Raw genomic sequence first — 27,857 nt, forward strand, 5'->3', positions numbered from 1 at the left:
AAATGGTTCTCTAGTTCTTCTAGTACCATTTAGTAAAATACCTGCCTTTTCTCTCAGTGATCTAAAAATGCCATTTTTATAAATATTAAATTTTTTTATGAATACTTGGATCTATTTCTGAACTATCATATTCTACTATTTTGTGTCTTCCTTTGCTAAAACTGAACTGGTTTATGTATATAGTCTTCATAGTATGTCTTAATGTCTGACAAAACTTGACTTCCCGTGTACCTTTTCTCTTTCAGTGTTTTCATGACCAATCTTTCTTATTTCCTATATGAAATTTAATATCACCTTGTGTAACCATGTATAAAGGTTGTTGGGATTTTCTTAAATTTATAGAATAATTTAGGGAGAATTTACATCATTGTCACATTTAATCATCTGATCCAAGAATAAGGGGCATTTTTCCATTTGTTCAAGTCTGTTGTCCTATTGTTGTGTTGTTCAGGAATGTTTTATATTTTTCTTTGTGTGCATCTTGCACATTTTTGTTAATTTTATTCCTGAGGATTTCCTCTTCTTTACTACTGTTGTAAATGAGATTTCTACTACTTTTATAATTTCTGTATATTGTTTCGGTATGTGAATGATACTGCTTTATATATGTTAATTTTCATATTTTGCTTATTTATTGAATGTTCGTTTTTGTAGTGGTTTTATCATTGGTTAACTAGGTTTTCTAGATATATTATCATACATGCAAATATAAATATTGATTTTTCTTATTTACAATTCTTAAGAACTTCTCTCTTTTTGCATATGTTTGTGTATGTGTGAGTGTGTATGTGTGTGTGCATGCTTTACTCTATTAATAATGCCATTGTAACTGGTGTGGTGACACACACTTGTAATGCCAACTACCTGGGAGGCTGAGACAGGAGGATCAAAGCTTTAGCAATCTAGCAACACCCATCACAACATTTAAAAAATTAAATAAAAAAGACTGGAAATGAATCTCAGCTGTAGGGCATCCTTGGATTCAATACCCATTGCCAGTGTAGAGAAATGGCAAATCTATGAAATTTGATTTTTGAAATATTTTATAGTACTGGGTATTGAACCCAGGGCCTTTCACACTGAGCTACATTCTCAGACCTTCAGCCTTTTTTAGATTTTTTATTTTGAGACAGGATTTTGCTAAGTTGCTGAAGCTAGCATTGAATTTGGGATCCTCCTATTTCAGCCTCCTGAGTTCACCACATCTGGCTAATTTTAACTTTAAAAAATTAATAGTGGATGTTGAATTTAGTTGTTGAAGTCTTTTTCAGCATCTATGGAGAAAGTCATAATTTATCTCTCAATGTAAATCTATAAAAATAGTATATATTTCCTAATTAATTAATTTAAATTGGTCACGATATATTTTCTTAGTATGGTATGGGATTCAGTTCACTAGCATTTTATTTTGAACGTTTGCATTGCTATTCACAGATAGTTTTGGTCTATAGTTCTTTTGGTACTTTCATTTCCAGGTTTTGACATTAATGTTTAACTTGCTTTGTACAAAGCATCACAATTTTTTTTAAAATTTTCAATGCCCCAGAATAATTTGTGGATACCTGGGACTCTGCTCTTTGAATTTGGTATCATTTTCTCACTGTGTGTGTGTGTGTGTTGTGTGTTCTATTTTTATTTTGGAATTTTTTTTTTCTGTTTAAGGTTTTAATCATTTTTGTTGTTGTTGTTTGTTTGTTTTTTGGTGGGTTGTACCAGGGATTGATCTCAGGAGCACTCAACCACTGAGCCATATTTCAGCCCTATTTTGTATTTTATTTAGAGACAGGGTCTCACTGAGTTGCTTGGACTCAAAATCCTGCTGCCTCAGCCTCCAGAGCTCCTGGTATTATGGGCGTGTGCCACCATGCCAGGCAGTTTTTAATCTTTAATGATGTCAATTTTGATGAAAATTTCATTGAGGTGTTCAAATTTATTGGTTTCAAAGTCTACAGATTAGTCTCTTGTGATTTAAATTTTCTTCTCTTTTAATGGTTTAATTATGCTTGTGTATTTCCTCATTTTTGATGAAGTTAGTTTTTAGTTTATATCTTTGTTGATCTATTAAAAAGTTAGGTTTTTGTTTTGTTTTGTTTTGGTAGCAGGAATTGAACCCAAGGACACTTAACCACTGAACCATATTCCTAGCCCTTTTTTATATTTAGAGACAGGGTCTCACTGAGTTGCTTAGAGCCTCACTAACTTGCTGAAGCTGGTATTGAACTCATGATCTTCTTGCCTCAGCCTCCCGAGCTGCTGGGATTACAGGTGTGTGCCACTATGCCCTGCAAAAGTTAGGGTTTTGATTTATTAATTAGATACATTTTCTGCTCTCTACTTCATTAATTAATGCTTTCCTTATTACTATTTTCTTTCTTTTCATTTGCTTTGTTGTTCTTTCTTTAGCTTGTTGAGCCATGAGTAAATTTTTTCATTCTTTTATTTTATTGATGAACATTTTTAAGTTAGTGAATCTTCCCTGTTCACCTTATTAAAGGAACCTCATAGATTTTGATATGTAATATTTTGGTTAGCATTTTTAAAAGAAGTTCTGTTTTTTTAATTTTTATTATTTTTTACAGTGCTAGGAATTAAAACCAAGGTTTCATATGTGTAAGACAGGTACTGCACCACTGAAAGATATACCTCTAGGCCAAGATGTTCTATGATTTCAATTTGTATTTCCTTATTTACTAAAGAATTATTTTCACAGGGAGTTTCCAAATTTATAAGTGGGATGGACTTTTAAAAAATATTTATAGTTTTATTGTATTATGATTACAGAATATTTATAATATTTCAACTTTCTCATTTACTGATATTTTCTTTTTTAATACATGATCAAGTTTTGGGACTTTTTCATGTACAATTAAGAAATGAATGTAGTATCTATTATCATGGTACAAAATTTGATACACATCTGGAAGACTGACCTGATTATGTTGTTCAAGTCTTCCATTTGCTTATATGTTTTTTGCTTACTTGATCAGTGTGCCATTAAATTGATGTGATAAAAACTCATTATTAGTGTGTTTCTCATGATGTCTCATTGTATTTCCTGTATTTTTGCTTTATAAAGGTGGTTGCTGTATTATTCAATTCATAGATATTCAAAGCTATTGTATCTTCATTTTATCACTAAAATGTGTTTTTTTGTGTCATTCTGTAGTCTTTAGTTTGAAATCTATCTCTTTTGCCTGGTAGATATTTGACTATGACCCAAATTTCCTCTTTTGTATTAATTATCTTTAACTACCTGTACTTCAGTGATATCTACCTCTTAGGTTTTGCTTTCTCTCCTAGAAGCAATACCTTTCATAGACTGTCTTTTGACAACTGCATAGAAAGACCTTCCCCAAAGTCCTCTGATCCATCCTTACTGTTTTTCAGCAATTTAATACTTGTGTAGTCGTTCTCTTTCTGGTGGGATTTTGGATTAATATTCCTCTAGCATCCTCATTTCTCATTAATGCACTTGGCCCAGACTTGTCCTTGTGCTCCAAAATTTTTTGGGAAGGAATGTAAATGATATCTCCTGGGACTTGGCATCTATTTTCCTGCTTAAATGTAATTTAAAAATGTAAGTGTTCTCTTTGCTATGTGGTGGGAGAATATAATTTTATGAACTCTTGTTTTTCTGGTGGCTTTATATTGTCTTATGGACAATGTGTTTGGTGATATTTACATGCCTCCATTAACTTGATAGAATGTTTCCCATGTGATTAAAAATGCCTTGCAAATATTTTAATGGTCACATAATAATGTGATGGGAAACAGAACCATAATTCATCAAATAATTTCTCTCTTGTTGAGCTTTTCAGTTGTTTCCCTTTTTGTTACAATCTATTTATGCAGAATTTCAAAGTATACTTTGGGTAGATTTGCCAAAGTAGAATTATTGCCTCAAGGTTTTATTTGTGTGTGTGTGTGTGTGTGTGTGTGTGTGTGTCTTGATATAATTTGAGTCCAGAGGAAAATCAATGGGCCTCAGATGGGTTTATTTAAATCTGATAATCAGGGTTGCCTACACCCTTTTATGAACTAGCAACCTTGTCTTCTACATATATATAGAGAGATATAATGTGTGTGGGTAGGTGTGTGTGCATGTGTGGGTTTATGTATAAACAAACACCCATGTGCATTATATCTCTATGTCTATCTTGTTTATATCTCTGTGTCTATCTTATTTATCTATCAATGAAGCATCTCATAAAAATGACCTGAAATACTTGATAGACTTTTTCTGTGTTTATAGCCAGAATTTCTTCTGAGTGAAAGAAACATGTATCAACATTAGTTACTAAGTATTTTGAAGATCACCCACTGCCATATTCTGTGGATGAATTTTGTTTTTAACTTGAGGCATAAATATATCTTGTATTCAGCAATAACTAATAAAGTGACTTTTCTTTCAGCTACTATTTAGTCTGGCATCTCTGGGTTTTATAATTGAAGAAGTAGAGTGATCAAGAGCCTAATAAATAGCTGCCAAGATATGTGTTGAAAGTAATCAGTTATTACATTAGTCATTACTGCCTTCATAGCTTGTATCAGAGCTTGATGGGTTTGTAACTGCCCACACTATCTATTAGTCACTTGTCTTGCAGCCTTTCACTAGATCAGGTTTATCAACTTCTGTAATCAAAGCTGGTCTTACTATTCATGCAACTAGAATTTTCACAGTAAATAGCATATTGTCTACCATTTCTTTGAATTAACCAGGGCATTTTGACATGATTCATGTGTTTTAGTTCAGCTTCTGTAATTTTCCATAGTTTCTTTTAATTTTGATTTTGTTTACTTGTTCATTTTTGTCTCTGAATATAATGGATAGGCCATTGTACCCTCATTGGTAGTGATGGTTAGAACTTTGACTGAAATATTACCTATAATCAGTTTTCTAAATACTATTATCCATTACATTACATGATTGATGGCATAACAATCCTCAGACAGCGAGTTCTCCAAATCAGCCTCATGTAGAATCAGCTTTGTGGTGTTATTGATTAATTAATTTAAAAAATTCCAAACCTTATCCTGGCTATAATTAATTGATCTCTTGTCCTGGAATCCAGGGATCTACACTTCACAAAGCTCCTCCAATGATTGTAATACAATTTCTTACCTGTCTAACTCGTTTTTGAGATAGAAAGAGTGCATAAATTATATTAAATTATGATTCCCAGTGCACCTGTCAAGTGGTCATCTCTATGCCAGTTTTTAGCACTGATCACCCTTGGCAATATATCCATAGGATATTCTAAGTGTATTTAAAACTTTATATTCTGGTATGTTTAGAAAGTAGAAATCATTCTATACCTCAAGAGCCTCTAAAAATTCACCTATTTCTTGGATGGATATATATGCATCTTAACTCTTCTAATATATATATATGCATTTTAACATTTCTACACAATTTGCAGTTGAATATATTGTTTGCTTTTGAGATAGGAATCTAACTTACTTTGACCAAAATAGTTCCTTGTGTATGTGTGGTTATGGGGATCAAACCCAGGTCCTTGTGCATGCTAGGCAAGCATCCTGCCACTGAGCTCCATTTCCATTCCAGTCCTTTTTAATTTGAGGCAGGGTATTGCTGAGTTGCCCAGGCTGGCTTCCAAATTACAATCTTGCTGCCTTAGTCTAATAAGTATTCTTGGGACCATGGACATGTAGTACCATGCCCAGCTTTGAATAGTTAATTTTCTAAACTCCATTTACTGAAGAATTCTGCTTTTTTTTTTTTTGAAATTTAAAATGGGGTTTTGATTTTATATTAAATCCATATACTTACAAAATGATCTCTTTTTGAATTTTTCATTTTTCCACTGACCTCACTATTCTGACTAGTAGGACTTTGTTAATATAGCATCATTAATCATTTTCCCATCAACTAGCACAGATTTTCCATAATTATTCATGTTAAAAATTCTTTCAGTCATTTTATTAGTTTACTATTTCATATAAACTTCAAAATTATTTTATCATGTTGAAGAAAACAAGTTTGTGAATAGAATTTTATTAATTCTGTAAAGTGGGATCAAGTTGACAACTTTGCAATATTATTCTTTCTATCCAGGAGCATAGCATTTTTTTATGTACATCAGTTTTATTTTTATGTTTTACATTTTTCTTTAGAAAAGTTTCAAATATGGATTTTTGCTTACATAAATATAATACACAGTGCCTTTTTTCTTATTATAATTTTGAATTGTCTAAAGGTAGAATATAGGATGCTTATGAGGTTTAGTGTGGGTTTTTTGTTGTTTTGTTTTTCACTTGCTCTGGCTAGGGATTTTAACAAGGTTTCTTGTTGATTTTAACAATTTTTCAATTGTTTCTCTTGTGTTTTTCAAGTAGGCAATTATGTCATAGAGAAATAACAAATAATAATGATGACCTGCTTTCCAACACCTTTAAAATTTGTTTCTCGTTTAATTAAATTAGATAACCCAGTATCTCAGCACCCTTACTATTCATTCAAACTGCCTTAAGAATTAAAATTAAAAAAAAATAGAATTCACTTCTACAGATTCTAGCTTAACTGATAAAGGAGGAGCATGGTATTACCATTTTTAAAAGCATCTCAGATGTTCCTAGAATCTGTATTTAGGAATCTGTATGTGGACCCTTTGATCTAATGATTATACTAGTGACAGCAGATATCTTTGTCTTGTTCCTGATCTTAGAGAAAAAGATTTCAACTTTTCACCATTGAGTATGATGTTAGCCAAAAGCTTGTTATGTATGACTTCTATTGTGTTCAGGTACATTCCTCCTATGCTTACTTTTGAGTTTATTTTAATCATGAGCACATGTTGAATTTTTCAAAAGCTTTTTCTGCATCTAGTGAGATGATCATGTGATTATTGCTCATATTTTTATCAATATGATTATTGGATTTATTGAATTGCATATGTTGAACCATCATGCCATTCCTGGGATGAGTTCCACTTGATCATGTTGAATGATTATTTTTTTTTTAAGTAATGGGGATTCAACCTGGTGTCTCACACACTTAGCTCCATCCCTACTCCTTTTATTTTTTATTTTTGAGACAAATCTATTTTCTAAGCTGGCCTTGAACTTGTGATCATCTTGCCTTATCCTCCAATAACACTGGGATTATAGGTGTGTTCCACAAGACCAGGTGTGAATGATCTTTTTAATGTGCTGTCGAGTTTGTTTTGCTAATATGCTATTGAGGATTTTTTCATTCGTTTGTCAGGGATATTGGATTGTAGTTTTCTTGCAGTGTCCTTGTATAGCTTTGTTATCAGGGGAGTGCTGCCTGACAAAGTGAATGTGGAAGTAGTCTTTTCTTCAGTGTCATTGGAAGCATTTGAGAAGGATTTATGTTAGTTATTTAAATATTTGGTAGAAAGCATGCAGTAAAACCATTGAGTCCTGGAGTTTTCTTTAATGAGAGATTTTTTATTAAAGATTTGTTCTCCTTATTGTTGGTGTACACAGATTTTCTATTTCTTCTTGATTAAGCCTTACAAGGCTGTATGCTTCTAGGAATTCATCCCCTTCACTTAGATTATCCAATTTGTTGGTGTATAGTTGTCTCTAATAGTATCTTATGATTCTTTGTCTTTCTGTGGTTTCCTTTTTAATGTCTCTTCTTTCATTTCTGATTTTGTTTATTGCAGTCTTCCTTTTCCTTTGTTAAGCTGGCTAGAATTGTGTCAACTTTGCCTTTTAGAAAAAAACACTTTCAGTTTTTTTTTAAAATATTTTAGTTGTAGATAGACAGAATGCTTTTATTTATCTATTTATGTGGTGCTGAGGATTGAACCCAGTGCCTCACACATGCCAGGGAAGCACTCTGCCACTGAGCTATAGCCTCAGCACCCACTTTTAGTTTTGTCAGTATTTTCTCTTATTTATCTAGTGTTTATCTTGTTTATTTTTGCTCTGATATTTCTTATTTGATTTTATGTATGCCCTTTGCTAAGTTTGGTCTTACTTTCTTCTTTTTTTCCCTAGTGCCTTGAATTGTAACATTAATTTTTTGAGCTCATCCTTCTTTTTCAACATAGGCAGTTATTGCCATAAACTTCTCTCTCAGAACTATTTTGCCTTATCCCCTAAGTTTTGATATGTTTTGTTTCCTTCCATTTTCATTTGTCATAAGTTATTTTTAAATATTCCTTTTCATTTTGTCTTTGACATATTGGTTATTCAGGAGCATGCTCTTTATTTCCCACATATTTGTGAGTTCTGCAAAATTCCTCCTCTTATTGATTTCTAGTTTTATGCCTTTGTAACTAGAAAAGATTCTTGATATGATTTCAGTCTTTCAAAATTCATTAAATCTCGTTTTAAAGACTCTTTTCTTGGCCTAATTTGATCTATCCTGGTGAATATTCCATATACACTTGAGTATATGTTCTATGCTGTTGGATGAAATGCTCTCTATATATTTGTTATGTCCATTTGGTTTGAAGTGCAGTTCAAGTCCAATGTTTCCTTACTGGTTTTCTATCTAAATTGTTTTCCATAGTTGCAATTGATCTATTGAAATCTGCTATTATTATACTGTAGTCAGTCTCTCTCTTCAACTCTTAATATCTGCTTTATATATTTAGGTGATCCAATGTTGGGTATATGCCTATAAATAATTATTATAACTCCTTGGTAATTTGACTACTTTATCATTATGAATAATCTTTTTTGACTCTTTTTACAGTTATTGAATTAAAGTCTATTCTGTATGGTGTGAGTATAGCTATCTCTGCTGTTTTTTATTTTTTTATTTGTGTGGAATATCTTGTTTCCTCATTTATTTTCATTCTAAGTATATCCTAAGAGTTCATGAAGTTCTGTTTCCCATAGACAACATATAATCAACTCTTGTTTTATTATCTAGTCAACCACTCAAAAGTATTTTGATTGGATATTTTAGCCTATTTACATTCAAATTAATTATTATTTAATTTTTTTCAGTTTTTGATGAATCTTTATTTTATTTATTTATATGTGGTGCTGCAAATTGAACCCAGTGCCTCACACATGCTAGGTAGGTGCTCTGCCACTGAGCCACAACCCCAGCCCTCAAATTAATTATTGATAGATAAAGACTTACTATTGCAATTTTATCCATTTTCCCTGTTTAGTTTCTAGATTTTTGTTTCTCTATTCTTCTTTTACTGTTTTGTGCTTTAATGATTTTTGTAGCAATATGCTTTACATTTTTCCTTTTTATCTTTTTGAATCTACTAAGGGTTTTGTGTTTGATTGTCATATAGTATATAAAACTTACTCTCAGAACAAGCTATTTTAAGCTAAAAACAACCTTTTACTAGTAATTTTTATATTTTTATATATTTCTTGTTATTTAACAGCCTTTTCCTCTGTTTGAAGGACTACTTCTTGCATTTCTTACAAAGGCAGGTCTATTGGTTACAAATTTCCTCAGCTTTTGTCTGAGAAAATTTTTTTATCTCCCTTTGGTTTTTGAAGAACAGGATTGCTAGATATAGTTTTCCTGGTTGGCAAGTTTTGTTTCTTTTTTTCTCCAAATTTTTGAGTGTAACACCCCACGCCCTTCTAGCCTTCAGATTTTTATTAAAAATTCCCCTTGTAGTTGTATGAAGACCTCATCATATGTAACAATTCACTTTTCTCTTTCAGCTTTCAGTAGGATCTGTCTTTAACTTTTAACAATTTGATTTGTTGTGGGTCTGTTTGGATTTATCCTCCTAAGAAGTCTGTTGTACTTCCTGGATGTAGACTTTTTTTTTTTTTTTTGCTTTATCTGATTTAATCAAGTTTGTCATGACATCATTTATTTAGGGCCTGTCCTGAATTTAGAAAATTCTCTTTTGAGAAATCTATATGGAATGTCAAGATCCATGGTATCATTTGCTCAACTTCCTGCTTACAACATTATATGCATTTTTCCCTCCAGAGAAAACCAGCAATTAACGTCTTGGTCCAGGATTACTCAAGTAAAACCAATTTAATACTTGGGTGTGATGACTCCTGCATATCCAGAATTTGTCCCTATCTAGATAGATCACAATAGACATTATGATCATTAAAGAGTGAGAAAAGGAATGCACATTTGCTAGATCTAGATTGCTAATCTTTTCTCGGAAAAGTTACTGTCTTTATTTTTTTCTTTTAAAAAATTGTTATTTTTAGTTATACATGACAATAGAATATATTTTAAACTATTATGCATACATGGAGTATAACTTCCCATTCTTTTGGTTGTACATGATATGAGTTGCACTGGTCTTGTATTCATATATATGAACATAGGAAACTTATGTCTGATTCATTCTACTCTCTTTCCTTTTCCCATCTCTGCCTTCCCTTCATCTAATCTAGTAAACTTCTGTACCTTCCCTTGTTGTGGGTTAGCATATCAGAAAGAATATTTGGCCTTTGTTTTGGGGGATTGGCTTATTTCACTTAGCATTATAGTCTCCAGGTCCATCCATTGACCAGCAAAATTCATAATTTTATTCTTCTTTGTGGCTGAGTAATATTCCATTGTGTATATAGACCACATTTTCTTTATCCATTCATCTGTTGATTGTCACCTAGGTTGGTTTTGTAGCTTAGCTATTGTGAATTGAGCTGCTATAAACATTGATGTCCTGCCTTTATTTTTTGAACATGTTTTTCTGTCCCTTTTTTCTCTCATCACATTGTTGTTTTATTGTTTTATTATCTAGTCTTACCACCTCTCTCAGTCTTAATATATAATATAATGTATGGATAATAACAATGCATGAATTATTCTTTTTTAAATTTTTTGGTAGTTGTAGATGGACAGAAAGCCTTTATTTTGTTTATTTTTATGTGGTGCTGAGGATCAAACCCAGTGCCTCACACAAGCACTCTGCCACTGAGCCAGCCCCAGCCCTGAATTATTCTTCTTGATGGTCTCCTGTAAGCCCCTTAATCAATTAGATCATTTCTTTTATTTTCTTTTCAGATTAGATCATTTCCAATGACCTGTCTTCAAGTTTGACTTGATCTTGCCAGCTGTTGAACCACTCTATTGAGTTTTTGAGCTTAATTATGTTCGTTAGCTTCATGATTTTCTTTTTGGTATATTTTATGTTTTCTTTGTCTTTGTTGAGAACTTCAGTTTGTTCATGCTTTGCTATATTTACTTTGCTGAGTATCTTTATGAATGTCCTTTTTAATTTTCTGTGAGGTAAATCAAGTATCTCCCTTTCATTATGGTCAGTTTGTTGAGAATTATCTTGCATTTTTATTTGAAACATATTGCCTTATGCTTCATTTTTTTTCTTAACTTTGTTTCCTTAAGTCAGCCTTTGCATAGTAGATTGAAGAACCACCTCTCTCAGTTTTGTTAGTGTGCTCTTTTATAGAAGACATTCCTCCCTAATCAGCCTGACCAGAGATTTTAGATGCCTCAAAACTCTATGTGCTTGTTCAACCTGCTCTTATTGTTCTTAATGACCACTAAGAAATTAGAGAGTGGTAAGTTGCTCTGTTGCCTTGAGAGATGTAGGATATAAGCCAGTCCCTTGGGGTGCAGCTAAAAACGTTAGGGTTTTAGGTATGTGTTACAGTTTCTTCTTTCCTTGCAGAGAAGCTAAGAGCTAGAGTTTATCTTCCATTCTTTCTTCTCTACACCAAGAAGAGGATCTGAGGCAGATATGTATAATAACGATGAGACTGCTCATTTTGAGCCTGCGGAGATAGCTGCTGAATATTTGCAAGTTTAAAAGTCACCTTATTGTTGGTCTTCTCTTTTTTAATTTGTTTTAATTAGTTATACATGATAGTAGAATGCATTTTGACACATCCTACATAAATGGAGTATAACTTCTTATTCTTCTGGTTGTAATGATGTAGAATCACACTGGTTGTGTAATCATGTATGTAATAGGGTAATAATGTCTGATTCATTCTATTAACCTTGCTACTCCCTTTCCCCCTCCCCTATTTTCACTCCCCTCTGCCTAATGCAGAGTAACTTTATTTTTCCTTAGCGCCCCCAACTTATTGTAAATTAGCATCCACATATCAGAGAAAACGGTCGGCTTTTGGTTTTGGGGGGATGGGCTTATTTTGCTTAGCATGATATTTTCCAGCTCCATCCATTTACCTGCAAATGCCATAATTTCATTCATCTTTAAGGCTGAGTAATATTCCATTGTGTGTGTGTGTGTGTGTGTGTGTGTGTGTGTGTATCTCACATTTTCTTTATCCATTCACCTTTTAACATTTTAAATATTTCACTCCACTCTCCTCTTGCTTGCATGGCTTCTATAGAGAAAAGTAATGTTGTTTGCATCCTTGCTCCTCTATAAGAAAGGTGCTTTCTTTCCTTCTTCCTTCAACATTTTTCCTTTGTCTTTGAATTTTTTAAAAATTTGAAGGCTGGGGTTGTAGCTCCGTGGTAGAGTACATGGCTAGCATGCATGAGGCACTGCATTTTATCCTTAGCATCACATTAAAAAATACAATTTAATTTAAAAAATAGAATAAAGGTATAAATATTTGAATATAATACACTTCAGTATAGATTTTTTTTAAGTATATGTCCTGCCTGGGGTTCACTGAATTTCCTGGATCGGTGGTTTGACATTTATTATTAGTTTTAGGAAATTCTTAGTCATTTTTGCTTCAACTATTTCTTCCCTTTTTACCTTGCATCCCATATGGTATTCTTATTGCATGTATATTTTACCTTTCATAACTGTCCTATAGCTTTGAAACATTCTGTTCTTTTTTTCATTCTTTTTTCTCATTGAATTTCAGATTTAGAAGTTCCTGTTGACATTTCTTCAAGCTCACTGATTCTTTCCTTAGTTGTGCCCAATCTGTTGATGGGTCCTTAAAGTCATTCTTCCCATTACAGTGTTTCTTTTTTCTAATGATTCTTTCTTCAACTTTCCATATTTCTCCTATATTATTCATTTCCTCTTTTAAATTGTTCACTTTATCCATGTCCTTAGCATGTTAATCATACTTGTTTTAAATTACTGGGATGATAATTCTGATAATATTGCTACAATATCTAAGTCTATTTCTGATTTTCACTGTGCCTCTCAAGAGTATATTTTCTCTCTTTTAGTATGCCTTTTCTATTTTTTGCAGGCTAGATATTATTTAATAGGTAAAAGAAACTTAGATACATAGGGCTTTAGTGTGATGTTTTATGTTTATATGGCTAAAGTTTAGCCAGTGTTAATCTTTGTTGTAGCTGTAGGTGATTGTGGCTAAGCTTCCCTCTGCTATTCTTGTTTTTGTCTCCCGTTATCTTTGATTTTCCATAGATACTTTGTAAATATTGTGTGAATGGTACAGCTTTTAGTCATATTTTCCTGTTATTATACAGGCACCCATGTGATGTGGTGGTAAGGTGTCACCGGAGGGAAAATATTCTATAAGCCTATGATTATATCTCTTTTAGTAAGCTGTGCCCTGGCCTTTGACCTTCCCAAGTGCTTCTCAGTAATGTTTTGTTTTTCCCCTTCAGGAGACATAGGAAAGCAGGCTGAGTCTTGAGTAGAATATTTCCCTTTAGCCAGGTCAGTTATTTTGTGGTCAAACTGCAGTAGATTAGGGTCTATAATAGTTTCTCTTCAGGGAACTGTTATGAAGAACAGAAAGATTGGGCATAAAGATGATTACTTTTCTTCTGCATTTCCAGAAGCATAGAAGAATGAGAGAATTTTTCTCAGATCTTCACTCTAAGAACCTCATAGGGCTCCTGAAGATAAAAATTAAAACTGGGGTTCCTTCTAGGATCAGGAGTTTTTCTCTCAAACTCATACAGATTGGGCCTCCAGCAGTTAGTCAATTACAAATTAAGTTTTCCTATCCTGCTATTTATTTCTTAGGAGATTTTTGCTCCTGGGCTTCTGCTACAGTAAGTTTTGATTCTCAATTTCCTCCTCTATGTCTCTGTAGTTTCTTTTTTTGGCGGGGGGTATAACAACAGTTTTCCCCATGATCCTTAGTTCTATTACTTCTATGATGAATCTATGAATAGTTGATTTTCAGTGTGTTTAGATTTTTTTCTTGTAGTGTGAATGGAAGAGATCACTTCTAAGCTTCTTACATGCTGGACCATAATGCAAGGGACTTGTTGAAATATCAAAGACTTTCTTTTTGTAACATTTTGATCTCTTGAGAACTCATTTGAGTAACTATTTTTTTTCTTTAAGTTTCCAGCCTTCATTTCTATTGTATTTTTTCTATCCCTTCTCTTTCTGAGGAGTAACTTATATATAGAAGTAAAAGCTGTGGTATGCTCAGGGGTCAGGCTTTAGTAATAATCCCTCTGAGTATTGGTGCCATTAATCAACTGTTGATTCCATATCTCAGTGTCCTGACCCTCCTTTCTCACTAAAATTATGCCAGACTGTTAAAATTATTCCTATCAAAATGTTAGATGAAGGAATCAAAAGTAATTTATATGTACTTTCTGAGAACAACTTGAAGGAGCAGTACTGTTATAGTACCTGCAGGCATCTTAAATTGAGAATCTACTTTAATTATCAATGTGCACCTTGAGATTTGTCCTTAGGTGAACTATTATGATCCAAGAGTTCATTTCAGATCATGTGGGCAAGTTCTCAGTATTTAGGCTTATGTGCCATTTGTACTGCTGTTCATTTTAAATGGGAAATGGCAATTGAAGTGCCTTTCCACTGGCAGTTTCACTTAGTTTTCAACTGAGCTTTAGAGAATTCACTTTCATTACAGTAAAATTTCCACATTTTTCCTATGTGCATATAGGTGCATGTGCTCACTAAGTACAATATTATTTGTATTAAAAACCCCTGATAAAAGTGCCATACAATTGGATGTGTCTTGAGTAACTATTTTTTAATAAATTCACTTTATTTTGTTAGAAGAGTAAAGGGTAAACTCTAGGGAAGATTAACTTTTTTTGTTTACTTTTCTCAAATAGATCCCAAATGCCCAGGAGATGTTGATTTTCATAATAGTGACTGGGACATTAAGACAATCACCAGCTCCTTGAAATTCTACCTCAGGTATGCCTGTTTTGAATTGGGTTTTTGCTCTTCATAGATAATGAAATTCGGGTGGAGATTAGAGGTAACCCACAGTTTCAAAAAGTTAGATAGGATTACTAACCACACATACACACAAAGAGTATGAGAATTTCTGTCAAATAAGAAAGTACATTAGAAGACCTTTTCTTTAAATATGAGAAATCAAGCAAAGGAAACATGGAAATTATAATTGTTAATGAAAATGTTTTTGAAAAAAATACAGTAATTAACAATGTTCTTGGAATAATTGAAGGAGTTTTTCCATTGTTGCAGATAAAGTTAGTGTTATGATGGGTTCACTAGTAAAATCACACCTTGTGAAAATTCATGATCATTAACATATTTTAGTGAATAACAACCGTTTTGAAATATCAAATTGTATTGGGTAATGTGTGTGTGTGTGTATGTGTATGAGAGTACCATACCTTAATATATATATGATGAAAATAAAAACCAAATCAAGAAAATGCAGTCACAATCATAAAATTATTAGAACTAAATAAAGTGGCAGCAGTAAGAAAAAAAAAGATAACTTACCAGCAAAATTTGGAGTGCACAGTGACAATGAATATATTATTCAATATATTGGCATAAATTTATATAAAAGTGATTCTATATACATATATATGTATGTATACATATATATGTGTGTATACATATATATGATGTATGTATGTATACATATATATCGAACCCAAGAGCTCATGCATGCTAGGCAAGTACTCTACCACTGATCTACATCCCCAGCCCTTTTATGTTTAATTTTTTTAAACTGAATCTCACTAAGTTTCTGAGGATGGCCTCAAATTTGTGATCCTCCTGCTGCAGCCTCCTCAATAGCTGGGATTATAGGCATGCACCACTGTACTCAGCCAAGATAGATACGTATTTAAAATCCATTCTATTTTTTTTTTACCTTTTTATGTCCCATATTATGTGCCACCATACTTTATATGATAAAATGTCTTATTTTTCAACTACCATCCTCTTTTGGCATCACAGGACTAATTCCCAATAGATTATATTCTGTTAAATGACCTCCTGCTATAGCATCATCATCTTAGAAGTTAACATCATCATGAATGTTCTTTCCATAAGTATATTTCCTTAATCTGCCAAAGAAGAAATAAACTACTGTTGGAAGGTTTATTTTATGCTAGGCAATATGCTAGTTGGTTACATTGACAGTGTCATTGTTTTCTCTCCTAATAACTGAGTACCATCAGTGATGCAGTATCCATTTTACAGATGAGGAAATTGAGGTGCACTCTTACCACATTAAATAATATCCATGATCAAATCTATATTTTTTGAACCTTAGTGTCTCTTACTTGGGCTGCTGGTAGTGGGATGTCTTCTTACCCTGTCCTCAATTACTGGGGACTGTGACCTTTATAGGATTGTTGGGTAATTTAGTAAAACAGAAAACAATATTCTATGAGTACTTTCAGAAGACTTGTGATGGTGAGAATAATTGATACTTTCTCTCTCTCTTCCTTAAAAAGAATCAGTATTTTCAAAAGTATTTATAGGTTAAGATTATTCCAACCCTATATCATTTCCAACTCATCCCATAATTTATAATATAGCCCTTTTGAAAGATGAGATGCCTGAAATTGTGAGTGGGCAACACCCCCAATAAGAGATATTCATTCTCCAGACTCTTATCTGTGAACTTTTGATATGCACCAGCTGATCAATACCTTTTAGATTTCTTAAAGATAAAAGTGTTCCCAGAGTAGGTTTCCATCTGTGTTCTGAATTTTTAAATAACTTCTTGTTGCTAACATTTCCAGGAAAGTATTAAAACAATCACTCCCTTCTCTCTTCTGTGTCTGTCCTCTTTTATTTAACTGGCTCTATCATTCCAGAAGTGCTCATCTCTAAATTAGCTAACATTTTCTGAGTGCCTATTATATGACAAGTAGGATATTATACAGTAAACATACAGTTGAGAGGAGATATGGTCTCTGATCTTAAATAGTTTATATTGAGGAGCACAACCTCAAGATAAATAATCATACAAATATAACAAACAATAATAAGTGTTCTGAAAAGAAGGTATAGTGTTCTTTGAAGACATTTAATAGCATTTTAATTAGCTTTTTTTGCCTTTGTGACAAAACACCTGGCAAGAATAATTTTAGATGAAAAATTTTGCGTGGTGCTCACAGTTTTAGAGGTCTCAGTTCTTAGATGGCTAACTCCATTCTTTGGGGCCATGGTGCAAGGGCATAGTGGAAAGCACTGCAGAACATGTTAATCAGAAAGCAGAGAGAGCTCTTCTCACCAAGGACAAAATATAAACCCCAATGTCACACTCCAGTGATCTACTTCCTCCAGCCAGTTAATCCCCATCATTGGATCAATCCACTGATGAGGTTATGACCCTCATAATCTAATCATTCACCTCTGAACATTCTTGCATTATCTCACACATGAAATTTTTGGGGGCATCACATAGCCACAACAAATAGGATTACTGGACTTTTTCTGATTGTTTAAACTCTGGTTTGAACTATAAGTTAGAACCAAGTGAGAGGGGGTGGTTCCTAACAAAGAGAACTGTACATCTAAATGCTTTAAGACAGAGGGGAGGAAGGCCATTCAAGAAACTACATGGACCGGTGTAGGTAGAGTATTGAGTGTAGAAAGAGAGCAGAAGTACATAGGGGTCAGATGCTGGGCCTTTTAAGACATTTTAAAAATTAGATTTTAGATTTATCACGAATGAGAAGATTATAGAAAAGTTGTAAGTGGGGGATTACATGATGAGATTTGTATTGTGGAAAAATAGTATGGATACTAGATTAGAGGAAGACAAAATTGGTAGAGGTGGAAGTCAATAAGCAGGCTACTTCTATGGTCCAGGCAGGAGATGTTATTCCTGCTTGGACTAGGAGGTAGCAGTGAAGATTGGTAGATAGAAACATATTCAAAAGATTTAGGAAGTATAGAGTTGATGAATTAGATATGAGGATTGGGGAGAGGGAAATTAAAGGACAGCTTCCACATGTCTGGCCCATACAACCAAGTGATGGTCATGCATGATAGCCAGATTTGAGAGGGACAACAAGTTTGCTTTTGGATATGTCAAATTGTGAGTGTCTTTGAAGAACCTAGGGCACTACGTTAAGCAGGCAATTGAAAGTGCAACTCAGTTAGAAGGTCTTGACTTGAGCTGTACTTGGGAATTATTAACCCTATTGCTGATAATTAGAACCAGGATTAAGACAAGCCAGTCTTATGAGATGCTTCACCCCATCCCCGCTAGCCTCTGTATGAAGTACTGTGCATGTCCTATATACTTAACCCCCAGTTACTCTTAACTCCATTTTAATCTGACTCTTACCTCTACTGTTCCACAGAAACTGTTCTTGCCAGGGTCACCAGTGACTCCCTTAGTGCTGCACACAGTCTTTATATTACTTGAGTTCTCTGTAGAGTTAAAAACTGTTAACAAACCCTCCTTAAAACTTTCTCATCTTTTGAATTTTGTAATATCACTTGAGTTTGGATTTTCTTTTGCCTCATTGCCATTCTTGTCCATCTTCTTTATAAACGTTCTACCTGATATTTCCCAGGGCTATGTTTTCTTTCTACTACACTGAGGGATGGAAAATTCAAATATCTATAGGGTCCAGGAAATGAAAATGCATAAAGTAGACAGTTTTCATATTAAACATGTTTCATAATGAACCTTTATTTGCATAGCAATCCCTTTATACATAAACAGAAATATTTTTTACTTCTGCAACCTTCCATGTAATCTAAAGGAGCCAGATCATTCCATTTTTCAATAGAGATGGAAATAGAGATTTTTATATGAAATATCTTAACTTTTCTTATTTTGATTGTTGTTTCAATTTCATTTCACTTTTATACACTGTACTAGACATAAAACAAAACAAAACAAAAATAATCAGAAAGGAAATGTCAGAAAGCCTTTTTTGGCTGTTAGTTTGACATCTCTCCTAGAGCAGGGCCATCTGTTCTCATGGTTTTAACCACCATTCTGGGTTCATGATTTCCAAATCTGCTTTTCAGACCTACAAGGGCCCTGCTTTCACCTTCTTAATAGTTATTTCCCCCTGGCTATCTTAGAACTCCCTCTGGTTTAGCCTCTCTATTTCCCTCTTAATCCATTCCTATTCTGTCTACTCACCCAAACCAAATTAGTCCTTCCCTCACCATCATACCCAATCAATAAAGGAATTGTCTTTTTAATATCTTTCAAAGGAGCCTCTTCACCTTGTCTTTGTATGTTATTTCCACTATTTCTGTTCAGGTCTCTATTACCTATTATCCCCTGATTGCTACAATAATAATGGCAGGTCATGTAGCATATTAATTGAGAACAGGGAGTCTGGAGACAAACTGCCTTGTTCTGCCAGTTATTAGTTATGTAAACTTGAATGAATTCTTTAACTTTTGTGAGTCTCAGTTTCCTCATCTGTTAAATGGATATAATCTTAGTATTTACCTCACAGGGTAATCATAAGATTTAAATAAATTAAAGCACACAATTCACTTAAAATGATGCAAAGTTTACTATTATTATTATTTACTTCCTTCCTTTCTCAAAACATATATTTATTTTTTACACCTGTCCCACTGCATGGAAAATTTTGTGTATGATTCTTTCCTCCACTAGAATTAGCTCCTTGGGGGGTTTGGACTATACTTATTCATCTCTGGATCCACCAAACCTGGCAAAATTCCAGGAACAAGTAGGTACTCAGCAAATATTTTTTGACTAAATGAAGAAAATTTGAACCTAAGTTTCTTCTTCAATTAAATAATGATTTGAATAACAGTTCCACCTGATGGGATCATTGGAAAGATGAAATGGGAGAATAGATGCAAAAGTTCTTGGAAATTCTATGCATATATCAGATTGTAAGGGATTCACGGTAGCATTTAGAACGTGTCTCTTTTGGAACTTTGCAGGACTTATTTACACTTCCATTATCTTTGGGTAGCAATTAGAGACCTTTTTAGAAGCTTTAGTCTATATTTTTCTAGGTCTTCTGTTGAATTACTAGGCACTGTTTTAGGTACAGAGAAAAATGTATGCAATCACACTAGGCTGTGGGGCTCAGAAACATTGCCCTCACAGTCCACAGAATGAGAATCCAAGGTCTGGCTACACCCTCCCCAAAGGAACTTACAGTCTTCATTAATTTCAGGAATCTTTCTGAACCTGTCATGACCTATAGGCTTCACAAAGAGCTGGTCTCTGCTGCCAGTAAGTATTTATGTTACTAGTTATTGTGTTGTCCTGGTTTCTTAGTAAAGTTTGCAACAATAAATCTTGAAAACTACTTGAGGGACAAAACCCCAAAACACATACACAGATTTTGCCCACTGCCAAATGAGAATATTCCTGCTTGCTAACTCAAGAGTTATATGATTTTTCATAAATCAATGTTAGCTGAGTTGATTGGAAGAAATGGGCTAACTTGAAGGATGCGACAAGTATAAAGACTTTGGTTTATTTATTTATTGTTTATTACTTCAAAACAAGAGAATTGGCTCATATTAACAAGGGACAGCAAAATGGTTACATTACAATTGCTGTTTCAGCTTCCTTTAGCACTTTGCCTTTTCAAATGCCTTTTCAATTATGTTGTGAGTACTTACTCTTAATCTGTTAGCACAAGATCACATTTTCTAGATATGAAAAATGAGGGTGATGGTAGAGGGGTATATGTGAACTAGGATATATAGAGTCACCCCAAAGATTGGCCATTAAGGAAGCATTAGCCATGTTGGGTGAGGCCACTTTATGACTGTCTCTCCTGCCTGTACACAGCCCTTATCCTTCATGGTGATCTGTGTAGGGAAAATGATAAGGATTCAGGGGATTTGACCTCTTGACAGGTTTTTGAGGCGAGGGAGCCTTGCTCAGTGCTTCTGGGCTCTCTCATTGATTTTCATAAGAGCCCAGAGGCAGCAACAGTACCACAAGGAAGGTGGGTGGGAAAGGGTTGTCAAACAGAGGTTTACATGTGGGATTTTAGGAACAATCTGCTGTGGCTAGAATTCTGATTGCCTTTAAAACAGCCTTATCATCTCCCCTCCTCCTCCTCTTCTATCTTCAATTTTTCTTCATCTTAAAAGGCCTATTTTTTTCTCTCTGACTTTTGTTCTCTTTCTTCTTGGATTCTCTTTGTCATTGTCTCTGTACCTATTTATCTCTTCATCTTTTTGATTCTCTCTGTGTCTCTGGTTGTCTTTCTCCGTATCTGTGTTTGTGTGTGTGTCTCTGCTTGTGTGTTTGTATATGTATGTGCATATGAGAGTTTGTTCAATGCAATTGCCCACAAACCCAAACATCTTTCACACTCTTCTTTCTGACAGAGTCTGATAACCTGGATTATCGGCTAGGAGCTATTCACTCCCTGGTTTATAAGCTACCAGAAAAGAACCGTGAGATGCTGGAACTTCTGATAAGACACTTGGTCAAGTAAGTAACTGTGTAGTTTTCAGAAAGAGTTCCTGTTGGAGGTTGACTGGGTCACGTGGGAGAGCTACAGAGAAACTGCCTCTCACTCCCAACTGCTTCCTGGTCAGGCTGAGTGCTATGTGAGGAAGGTGATTTTGCCTTTACCATTGTGTGTATCTTCTCAGAGCCATCATGTAGCTAGATTGTCTTAGTTGAAGTGTAACACTCAGGTAGTTGGACTGGGAAGAGGTTTTACTGAGAGATAAACCTGGTTTTGAATCCTAGCTCTATAACTTATTTAGCTGGGTAATCTTAGTCAAACTGCTCTGAGACTCTATTTTGTCATCTTTACCATGAGAATAGTAATACCTACCATACAAGACTTATGTATTAGAGTGAATACAGCTATCCAGGTGCACATCTGTAATCTCAGCAACTCAGGAGGCTGAGGCAGGAGGATCACGAGCTCAAGGCCAGCCTTAGCAATTTAGTGAGACCCTGACTCAAAAAGAAAACAACAAAAATAAAGAAAACCTAAATTGGGCTGAGGATATATTTCAGTGGAAAAGTACTTATGGATTCAATCCCCAGTACAAAAAACGAAAACAGAAAAGAGTAAGTAATGCCAGCTTGGCATGGTGGTGCATGCCTGTAATCCTAGCTACTCAGGAGGCTGAAGCAGGGGGATTGCAAGTTTGAGGACAGCCTGGGCAACTTAGTGAGACCGTATTTCAAAACAAAAATAAAAGAATTAAAAGTCTGTGGTTATAGCTCAGTGGTAGAGTGCTTGCTTATGCATGAATAAGCCCCCTGGTTTCAATATGTAGTACCTCAAAACAAAACCCAGTGAACAGAAGTATAGCATATGGCACAGGCACATAAGTGGCTCTCAACAAATGAAAGTTGTTAAGATTTTGGTCAATTTCTTGCCCTGGTGGCAGAAAGAAACAGCATTACAGACAGTAAGCCTGGTGATAGGCTCTGAGATAGGTGGGTGAAAGGGGCACTTGTGCCCCACAGTGGTGTTTCCTGGTCAAAGAATTTAGTGTTGTAAATAAAGATGAATTTACCTGGCTCAATAAAATGTGGAAAGCACTGTGTTCAGGAGTCAGCATGCATGTATTCTAGTTTCATTTCTGCTGCTAGCCTGCTCAGCAGGCAGGTCACTCTCAAGGCTTCTCCTGGTACATTAAACAGTTTGGTGTAAGCTTAGAGGAATTGCAATGCATTTAAAACATATATTTAGCAAATAAAGTTGTCCTTATTAAAAAATGTAATCATGAGACATTTTAACCTTATTTGGAGAGGACTTCAAACACCTAAACTTGAGTCCTTTAGTGAGGGTGAGCCTCTGGTTAATGACCCTGTCAGCACCCCACTGTGAGAGATTCTGAGCACTCTGTCCATCTGGATTTCAGGTCTCTCTATGATATCTCACCAAATATCTAATCCAGGTTTGACTTTTTCTAATTTTGGATTTTTTAACATTTCCTTAGTAAATGAGTGTTACATACACTGGTATAGATAATAAGTATAATTTACAAGAGGATAGCGTTTATATTTATGTTTATTGCCAATGTTTGCATTTTAGCCTAATATACAACATGAAGGGATGTTTTATCTCCAAAAAGTAGTTTGTGGTCGTCTTAGTAAAAATAGAGAAGTAAGAAAAAATAAAATAAAATAAATAATAGAAAATATGCATGTTAATTTGAAATTTCCCTGGGCAAAGAAATATTGGGTTCAAGTTACACTTTTACCTTTAATTTTTATGTGATCAAAAGAAAATGTCTCCCATTTTTTGAACCTCAGTTTCTTCATGTGAGGGTACAGGATCATATAATCTTTAAAGACAATTTAAACTGTGATTTTATAAGTGTCTCAACATGTGACAAGAGCCAAGGACTCATGAAAATGTCCCTGTTGGTAGTGGGTAACAGGGTGCCTGCTTCCACCCATCCAGAGGCTAGCCACCTGGCTTACTTCAAAAATCTTGGTCCTCAAAATCCATAAAACAGCCAGGCGCAATGGCACCCATCTGTAATCCAGGCAGCTCAGAAGTCTGAGGCAGGAGGATCGCGAGTTCAGAGCCAGCCTCAGGAAAAGTGAAATGCTAAGCAACTCAGTGGAACCCTGGGGATGTGGCTCAGTGGTTGAGTGCCTCTGAGTTCGATCCTGGTACCAAAAAAACAAAAAACAAAAAACAAAAAACAAAAAACCCCAAAAACATAAAACCAAAAGAGACATAAACAGATTAATCACAGAAAGACAGGTGCCTTTAAATATGTGGAAAACTACTGAAGCTCACTCATTAGTAATAAAGATGCAAATTAATCTTACACTGAACTATCATTTATTGGCAAATTCTATTGCACAGTCTCTGTTGATGAGACAATAGGGAAACAGGCATTCGGATACATTGCAGTACTGATTCTCTACAGTCTCAAAGGAAGAGGATTTGGCAATATCTAACAAATTTGCATATTCAGTTACCCTTTGAAGTAGCAATCCCACTTTCAAGCAACTACTCTAAAGACACACCTCCACAGATACAGAACAGAAAGTGTACAGGGTTTGTCACTGCAGCATAATTTTAATAACAAAAGGTTGCAAAAATGAACTTGTAGAGTAAATGAGGGTACATCTGACCAGGCAGTCTTGTATGGTCATAAAAAATAGAAAGAGGTAGGTATAAATTAGAGTACATAATATGCTAAAGTTTTTATAAGAATAAAGAAGAAAACAAGAATATAGAAACACTCTACATATCTATATACATATTTTCTTATTTTGTCATAAGAAGTACAGTAATTTTTTTTTAAAATGACTCTCTAGAATTTCACTCAGTGGTATATGTCCAAGATAAATGTAAACACATTGTCTGTTCAAAATCCTATGCAAAATGCTCATAGCAGCATTATCATAGTTGACCAAAGGTGGAAAATTTCCCAATATCTATCAGTAGATGAATGGATGAACAAAATATCATATATTCCATACAAAAGAATACTATTTAACCATCAAAAGGAATGAAATACTGATTATACATATATGGTATAATATGGTTGAACCTTGAAAACATTATGCTAAATGAAATAAGTCAGACACAAAAAATCCACATGTGAATCCATTTACATGAAATAATAAATCTATAGAGACCAATACAAAGTGGATTAGTGGTTGCCAGGGGCTGGGAAGTGAGGAAGTGAAAACTGACTGATAATGGGCATGGGGTTTCTTTTTGGAGTAATGAAAATTTCTGGAATAATTAGACAGAGATTACAGTTGCACCATTCTGTGAATATACTCAGAACTATTGAAAAGAGGGGGATATATGGTATATGAAATTTATCTCAACAAAGTTATAAAATTAAACAAATAATATGTTTATATAGGGAATCAGTGGTAAATAATGCTGAAGGGGAAGGGATAACAAGCTAGATTGCTCTAAGTCTACCTCCTTATATGATTTTGACTTTTAACTCATATTGATGTTTTTCACACCCCAAACTAACATTAAATCAAAAAGAAAAATATTATTAATCCTAAAACTGAACACCAAAAAAGTAAATGAATCTAAATGTCTATCAACTTGAGAACATAATCACATAGAGAAAGCCGTTATTTCAACTAATTTGACAACACAGTCTATGATTCATCCTTCACAAGATATACTCTAAAAATAAGAAGAGCTAATAGAAGTTTTAAACATGATCTAGTAGGACTTTCTTTTTGCAGTGATGTAATTATGATTTGAAATGTATATCTCACAAGGATAGAATAAAAATAAATGTATTAAAGTTGTTAGAAGCCAAGATTTATGGTTTAAGAAAAGATAAATACATATATAAAATTAAAGATGTAAAGAAAATTTTTATAGCATAACGGTAAAATTGGGAATGTCTATATGAATTTATAATTTAAAAATAAAACAATAAATCAAAACTTGTATTCATTGTACCAGTCTTGAAATGATTCTACCCAAAAAGCAATGCATACACGTAGTGCCTGATTTCTTTGGTTATAAATTGCATTCCCTTTTCAAAGGCACCAGGCATGCTTAAGAAATGGCTGAGTTTAAGTATATATGAAGGAAAATAAATTTTATCCAATACAGTTGGCTAAGGAAGGAAGACTTGAAACGCTAATAGCAATCATATCCAAAATGGACACAAGAACCTGCTTGAAAGGACTAACACTTGATGACATTTGGAGGCAACATGAGTAGCAGCATATGATATTGACCCATAAAATAGACAAAAACTCATGGTGTTGGTAAAGAAAGAAAAATGTTTATTATATAAGAATACTGGCTAATAAATGTAGGAGAAAAGATAGAAATTGAGAAATCACTAATTTGCAACCTTACTACCCTGTTTTAGAGATTGATCAGAACTATTAGGTAAGAGAATATTGAGGAACAGTATAGTCACATAATTTCAGTGTATTACTCAAAGGTTAATTACTAATTGCAAGTGGAAATAACGGATCTTTACAGTGAAGCCACGTTATAGACACCACTTTAAGTAATTGATCAAAGTTAGTATCACTGATAATGGTATAAACTGATCTCATTTGCCCCCTAATTTGATTTTGTGAGAAGTATCAAGCATGATCTGTAGGATATGTTTGTAAAAAATGTTTAACCTGATTTAAATTAAGTCTGCCCAGTGTATAGGCAATAAAAAATATAGAAAAATAGAGAGTGTTTGACATTTTATGAGACAATGGTCTTGGACTTATCAAAAAGTCAATGCCATGGGGAAAAGAGGTAGGGATAGTGTTTTACACTAAGAGACTAAAGAAACAAACAAATTCAGTACATGAAATTTGACTGGATCCAAATTTGAGCAACTTAATTATAAAAGACATTTTGTGTGGCATTTGAGAAAATTTGTACATGAATTGGATATTAGATGATATGGAAGTACAGTAAATTTCCTTAGATGTGAAAATGTTACTCTGATTTGTAGGTAAATATGCTTGTTCTTTGAAGGTGATTGCTGAAGTATTTAGGTTTCAATCACTTTTCTTTCAAATAGTTCAGAAAAAACATACACAGTGAGAAAGCAAATGTGGCGAAATGTGAATTCATGAATCTAGGTATAGACAGTGAGTACTCATTGTACCATTGTTTCCAATTTTTTAATATATTTAAAAACCATCTTAATCAAAGTTGTAGATAAAATGTAAATTACAGAGAATGGTTAGGTCTATTTAGGAAATTTACACAGGAGAAGAAACTTCATGTACTTTAAAAATGCACATAATTATCCTGCCTGCCAATTGCTGCATTCATAATCTATATGATGATAATAGCTATGCCTTCATGATGTTTACCCACCACCAGCATGTTTTCTAGAGTAATAATAGGCAGAAGCAAAGTGACCTCAGCCAATTTGTGGTTCCCAATTATCCAGATCTTTTTGGTACCTGTAACTTCCATTAGTCAGAGATAGGAGAACACTAAAGGCTCACCTCCTCAGCAATCTCACTACTAGTGGAATATTATAATAGAAGCAAGCCTCAGGACTAATTCTCCCATTCATACATGTATTTATCAGTAGGCCAATACACAAAGAGTCGTACAGCCTGTTCTGTAAATTCAATGAAGTCCCATTTTCCCATCCTTTCAGATGCTCTGATAGTATCTTCCATGAAAGTTTCACTCAAAGCAGATGAGATAATAATATAGTGACAAATTTGGAGTCTGGCAATAAAAGTATATGCTGCAAATGCAAGAGTCTTTCATAATCTTAGGATGGGGCTAGCATCCTAATGATTGTGGGCTGTTAGGCTTACTGAATGATTCTTATTTTTTAATAATACTTCTGTTATTTTATAAGCAATACTGTGCATTGTAGAAATTAGTAAATACAGAAAAGCAAAAACAAAAATGAACTTCAAAACCTAAAAACTTTTTACTTCCAGTTTTGAATAATCACCACGGACATATATAATACACATTCTTTCAAATTTTTCTCTGGGTGTGTATATGTGTACACACACATATTTATATATTTTTTTACCAAGATGATATTGTGGTATTCTTTAACATATGTTTTTCAGTTCAACAATTTCCACCTTTCCAGACAATATTAACATTTAGTGACTGGACACAAAAAGTACACACTATAAGTGTTTTCTGAACTAGGGGTCAATTTTCATGACTTTAATCAAGTACAGTCCACCCCACCACCTGTTCATGACATTGAGTTGTTGACAAGACCTGTTTTCCTGCAAACTGTTACTACTTTTGCCTGATTTCTTCATTGTCTTATTTTTTATCTTGTTCCTCTATTGCCTGGATATCTTGTAAAGTACAGGTTTTATCTAAAGGCAAGATGGATTCAAGCTAACCATCTTTTTGTTGGAATCAATCCTAGGTG

General features: G+C 33.9%; 1 protein-coding gene across 2 annotated transcripts in view; it reads left to right on the plus strand.

Moving 5' to 3' along the window:
- Positions 1–27,857, plus strand: part of Ophn1 (oligophrenin 1) — a 379,198-nt gene that overhangs the window by 281,987 nt on the left and 69,354 nt on the right. For both annotated transcript variants that reach the window (XM_027935819.2, XM_071606174.1), the window contains exons 16-18: positions 14,915–14,999; positions 20,210–20,268; positions 21,384–21,489. In XM_027935819.2, coding sequence (XP_027791620.1) covers positions 14,915–14,999; positions 20,210–20,268; positions 21,384–21,489 — 250 coding nt within the window. The remainder of the gene's footprint in view (positions 1–14,914; positions 15,000–20,209; positions 20,269–21,383; positions 21,490–27,857) is intronic.

Source organism: Marmota flaviventris, chromosome X (genome assembly GCF_047511675.1).
Source record: "Marmota flaviventris isolate mMarFla1 chromosome X, mMarFla1.hap1, whole genome shotgun sequence".
Taxonomy (NCBI): Eukaryota; Metazoa; Chordata; class Mammalia; order Rodentia; family Sciuridae; genus Marmota; species Marmota flaviventris.